The sequence below is a fragment of the Triticum dicoccoides genome, chromosome 2B, assembly GCF_002162155.2.
Source record: "Triticum dicoccoides isolate Atlit2015 ecotype Zavitan chromosome 2B, WEW_v2.0, whole genome shotgun sequence".
Lineage (NCBI taxonomy): Eukaryota > Viridiplantae > Streptophyta > Magnoliopsida > Poales > Poaceae > Triticum > Triticum dicoccoides.
This window is the reverse complement of record NC_041383.1, coordinates 771,550,055-771,555,177: the sequence shown is the minus strand read 5'-3', so window position 1 is coordinate 771,555,177 and position 5,123 is coordinate 771,550,055. Positions and strand designations below refer to the sequence as shown.

Sequence of the window (5,123 nt, the reverse complement as noted above, 5' to 3'; positions counted from 1 at the left end):
TAAATTGATTTAAGAACGAAGCAAGGACCAAATGCACCATCCTAATAGCCAATGGCATTCCAGGGCAGATCCGACGTCCGGCACCAAATGGAAGGAGCTCAAAATCAGCACCCCTAAAGTCAACTATTGAAGCCAAGAACCTCTCTGGCATAAACTTTTCAGGTTCAGTCCATACATCTTTATCTCGACCTATCGCCCATACGTTTATGAACACACGTGAATCTTTAGGTATTGTGTAACCGGCTATTTTTAATGTTCTCTCGGGTTTGCGTGGCAACAAGAACGGGCCCGGGGGATGAAGTCGAAAAGTCTCTTTTATGACAGCTTGGAGATAGGGCAACCGAACAATATCGTCTTCTTCAATGTTTCTTTTGGAGCCAATAACTTCTGCAAGCTCGTTGCAAGCGCTAGACATTGATGCTGGGTTTTGGAGAAGCTCCGTCATTGCCCATTCCACTGTGCTAGAGCTTGTGTCACTACCAGCAGAGAACAAATCCTAACATGCAAATATAATATCACGTCAATGCTTTAGTAATTATAGCTATTTAGATACACTAAACAAGCACGTTGTTTTTGATAGAAAAACTTACATTTTCTTTGAATTGCACATATATGTACTGTTTGGATGAACTATATAAGAGGCAATTCATTGATTTGCGACATAAGATTTGATATTAATTTCATTGCAGTTTAGTGGAAGCTATTGTTCCTAACCCAGTTTTTCATTCTTCACGCATTGGATGAACTGCAGTCGTGCGAGGGCTATGGTGGAGTTGTTGGAAATGCAGTGAAATACAGTCAGCCTGGTAGAAACAAAGGAAAAACATAGGAATTCTTGTTTTAGATGATTCAGTTCTTATAGTGGAAAATTCCGGTGACACTCTTTCTAACACATGAGTAATCTGTCATGCATGATTTCTGTAAAAGTTATGTGCGACTATTCTGTAGGAATTTTAGAGACATAAACATGAGTATCCAAATGGTACTTTTAATGTTTTCACTGTTAGTGGTTCCGATAGCATCACTACAGTGGATAGTAGTACTACAAAATTTCATAAAAAAATTGTCCGGGCATAGGGAAATAAGGAAGGAAAATCTGGTACTACTAGTATCAATAGAGGCAAAATGGCAGCCCTACAATCTATATATATCAAAATCTTATGTTTATTTCTTGATCCAAAAAAAAAGAATATGAAATTTGTGGCATGTTAGATATGTCGATGCTAACATTTATAGAAATATAAATTTCAATCAACATGGCTGGCCATGTGCTTTGATCCCCGGCAGGCTCAGATGGCAAGGCTGATCATATACATGTGCGCGCGGAATTTTTAAGTATATCTTTTATGTCCTCGGAGTCAGAAATTAAATTATGCTTACCGTGAAAAGTGATCGTAGCGTCTGGCGGTCCAGCAGGTCCTTGCCGTCCTCACGCGCCGCCACGTCGAGCAGCGCGTCGAGGAAGTCGTTCTTCCTCGGCTGGCCGGCGTCGCGGCCGCGCAGCCTCCCGTCCACCTCGGCGTCGAACACCGCGTGCAGCCGCGCGAACAGCCGCGCCAGCCGCCGGCGCGTGCCCTGCAAGTCGGCCGGCGCGAGCAGCGGGAAGAAGTCCGACACGTTGGGGCTCCCCAGGGCCTGCATGATGGCCGTCACCACCTGCTGGAACTCCTCCGAGCGGCCGCGGTCGTCGAGGCTCGTCAGGTCGGCGGAGAAGATGGTGCGGGAGAGGAGGTTCAGGCTCGTCGTGAAGGCCACGCGGCCGACGTTCACGGGCGCGCCCTCGCGCGCCAGCCGCGCGACATGGTCCACGAGATCCCGCACCTTTTCGCTCCGCAGGTGGCGCAGCGCGTCGAGCCGGTGCGGGGCGAACAGCTCCGTGGCCATCATCTTGCGCAGCGCGCGCCACCGCGGCGCAGGGGGCAGCCAGGCCACGGAGCCCGCCGCGTGCTCGCCGGTGGCGTCGGGCACGGACCGGGCGGCGAACGCGGAGTCGTGGCGCTGCAGGAACACCCGGGCCATGGCGGGGGAGGAAACGACCACCGTGGTGACCGCGCCGAGGCGCAGGGACATGAGCGGGCCGTGGGCCTTGGCCAGACGGGCAAGGGAGCGGTGCGGCTTGTCGCCGAGAAGGTGGAGGCTGCCGATGAGCGGCAGCGGGCGGGGGCCCGGAGGGAGGCCGGAGCGCGCCCGTGCTAGGAGGTTGAGGAGATAGACGGAGAGGAAAGAGGCGACGAGCCATGCTAGCCACGGCACAAGCACAGCCACCGGCGCCATTGCTAAGATGCTTCCTCTCTTTTAAAATCGGCGCACGGAACTGAAACTGCTAGTCACTCGCACAACGCTATTTATATATAGTGTATATATAGAGATCTTTGTACTGTTCGGGGAACCGGGAATAAAAACCATATCTAAAGCTGTGTGAACACGTGACGGTAGACGGTAGGCATGCGAAAGGCTTTTCCATCTTTTTTCCTTGTTTTTCTATAACTTTTATGTGTTTTTTTCTTATGTGTCTTTTAGCTATATGCATCCGTAATGTCTTTACGATTTTGCGTTGTTGCAAACATCGGGTGTAATTGGTATTTCCGCGATATTAATATATTGCGTTTGTAAAAAAAAAACACATAAGAGCAACTACAACCCAGATACAACAAATCCAACCCCTCAAAATCTAAAGAGGAGCCAGTCCGGCTCCGCCGTGGCCATGTCCGACGGTCGGCTGCACCCGTTCAAATGTTGGTCCGGTCACCGGTGAGATAAAGTAGAACATGAAACACGACCGGGTGACGGGAGTCGAGGCCCCATCGTCTTGCCAACGAGAGGCAACGGCCAAGGGCCCAGGCTAGGCAGGGGCCCATGATCTGATATGCAAGTATATCATTAGTATAGCCCAGCAAAAAATATTTGGCAGAGAATTTTTTTAAGAAAGGAAGCGAAGCTAGGGCCAATTCTTTTGTTGATCTCTAGCGCTAGTTAAAGCGTCGCCACGCACAGCCGCTTCGTCTCTTGCTCATCAGATCACTGACCCCTAAAAACTCAATCAGATCGCTAATCGCTTCATCAATTTGTCTCTTTCGTTTCTTTGTCAAGATATCAATCGTCGCTCTGGCTGCTCGGAATTCTTCTTCCCATCGCTGCTGCGTGCGGCACCCTGGTGCCGGCGACCCAGCGGCAGGGGTCCAAGTCAAACTCCAGTCCACAATCGCGGCACCATCGCAACTATTTTTTTCATCATCTAGGACATGTCAAACTCCAGTCCCCAATCACAGCAAGGCCATCACTGTCGCTACCACAACAACGGTGGCTATGGAGGAGAAGCTAGTGGGATCGTCTTCAGGCTCTGGTAGTGACTGTGCCGGCTCCTTTCAATTGAATCATGTGGATTTGTATGGATTTTGAGATGTATTCCCTTCCTTGCTTCACATGAATAAAAATGTAGTCCGTTCCTTGTAGAAACTTCCAACTTAGATCAGGATCAAATTGGACAGAAATTGATGTTTTTGTATTTATAGACACTAGTAGAAAAAGGGGCAATGGTCCAGGCCGGGTCAGCCCATTAGTCCCGGTTCAGTCCAGAATCGGGACCAATGGTGGCATTGGACCCGGTTCTTGAGCCCCGGGGGCCGGCCGGGCCACGTGGGCCATTGGTCCCGGTTCGTCTAGACCTTTTGGTCCCGGTTGGTGGGACGAACCGGGACCAATGGGCCTCGCTCCTGGCCCACCACCATTGGTCCCGGTTGGTGGGACGAACCGGGACCAAAGGCAGCCCATTAGTCCCGGTTGGTCCTCGTTGCGGTTAGAGTTTAGTCCCACCTCGCCAACCGAAGGGCGCTCACACCCGTTTATAAGCCCCTCCCCCTCTGCCTTGTTGAGCTCCTCTCAAAGTGAAAATAGATGCCCTTATACAGGGAATTTGACGTAAATTAATATTGAATTTCTCTGAAGTTAGTAGAAATTTATTATGAATTTAGGTCTAATTTTCTCTATAAGCGCATCTATGCTCATTTTTTTAGTAAAGTTAATCACTACTATTTTTTCTTCTATTTATTTCTGAGTAGTTTTTTATATAGTTTTTTCTTTTGTGCTATATTTATTTTTTTCTATTTATTTCTGACTTGTAGTAAGTCATTAAAAATAAAAAAGAGGCGCAATGCTTGTTAATTAGCTTCAAGCCTTTCGGAATAGTGTAAACTGCACTGCACATAGCTCCGTGCAGTCTACCCTATTCCTCAAGGCTTAAAGCTAAGCAACGTGCATGTTAGCATTGAGCCTCTTCTACATCGTCTCTGCACTCGGGGCTTATAAACCGCTGCGAGTGCCTCTCACTTGGCGAGGTGGGACTAAAAAACAGCTGCAGAAAGAATCAACTAAAAAACTCTTTTACCGGTTCATGCCACGAACCGGTACTAAAAGGTGCTCGTGGGGCACCAGCCTTAAAACCTGTACCAAAGAAAATAAATAAGTAATTAGACGGGTGCATTGGTACCGGTTGGTGGAAACTAATTATTCAAATTTGGAAACTAATGGAGTAACAGAAAGATTATAATTAATCTGAGCTAAAAGAAAAAAATAAAAAAAAGCAAAAATCAAAAGAAAATAAATAATTCGAAGCAAAAATAAAATAAATAAAATAAAATAAGTGCGACCTAAAGGGCTACCACGGCCTGAATACGACTAGAAACCCAACAATGGGCCAGGATTCAGGCCCGCAATAGGCCCAATAGGCCCACAAGCACATATAGTGCGTTTAGGCCCGTAAGCCTGCATTTGAGAGGAGCTCAAGAGGGCAGCGGGACTCGGGCTTATAAACCACTCTCGAGCTCCCTCAGCTAGCAAGGTGGGAATAAACTTTCGTGCCGCGACGCGGGCAACACATGGCCTTTAGTCCCGGTTGGCGGCACCAACCTGGACTAAAGTGGTGCATTGGTACCGGTTCGTGGCACCAACCGGTATCAATGCCCCCCCTTTAGTCCCGGTTGGTGCCACCAATCGGGACCAAAGCCCTCTGCTTCCCGCCCTCTGGGCTGCTGAAAAGAGGCCTTTGGTCCCGGTTGGTGGCTCTAACCGGGGCTAAAGGGGTGCATTAGCCCCGGTTTGTGCCACGAACCGGGACCAATGCCTTT

At 48.8% G+C, this 5,123-nt stretch overlaps 1 protein-coding gene across 1 annotated transcript in view; it reads right to left on the bottom strand.

The window, feature by feature from the left end:
- Positions 1-2,315, bottom strand: part of LOC119366186 (geraniol 8-hydroxylase-like) — a 2,626-nt gene extending 311 nt beyond the window's left edge. The window contains exons 1-2 of the mRNA XM_037631880.1: positions 1,381-2,315; positions 1-496 (exon numbers count right to left, since the gene is read on the bottom strand). Of these exons, the coding sequence (XP_037487777.1) occupies positions 1-496; positions 1,381-2,274 (1,390 nt within the window). The 5' untranslated portion in view covers positions 2,275-2,315. The remainder of the gene's footprint in view (positions 497-1,380) is intronic.
- Positions 2,316-5,123: the final 2,808 nt, after the last annotated feature.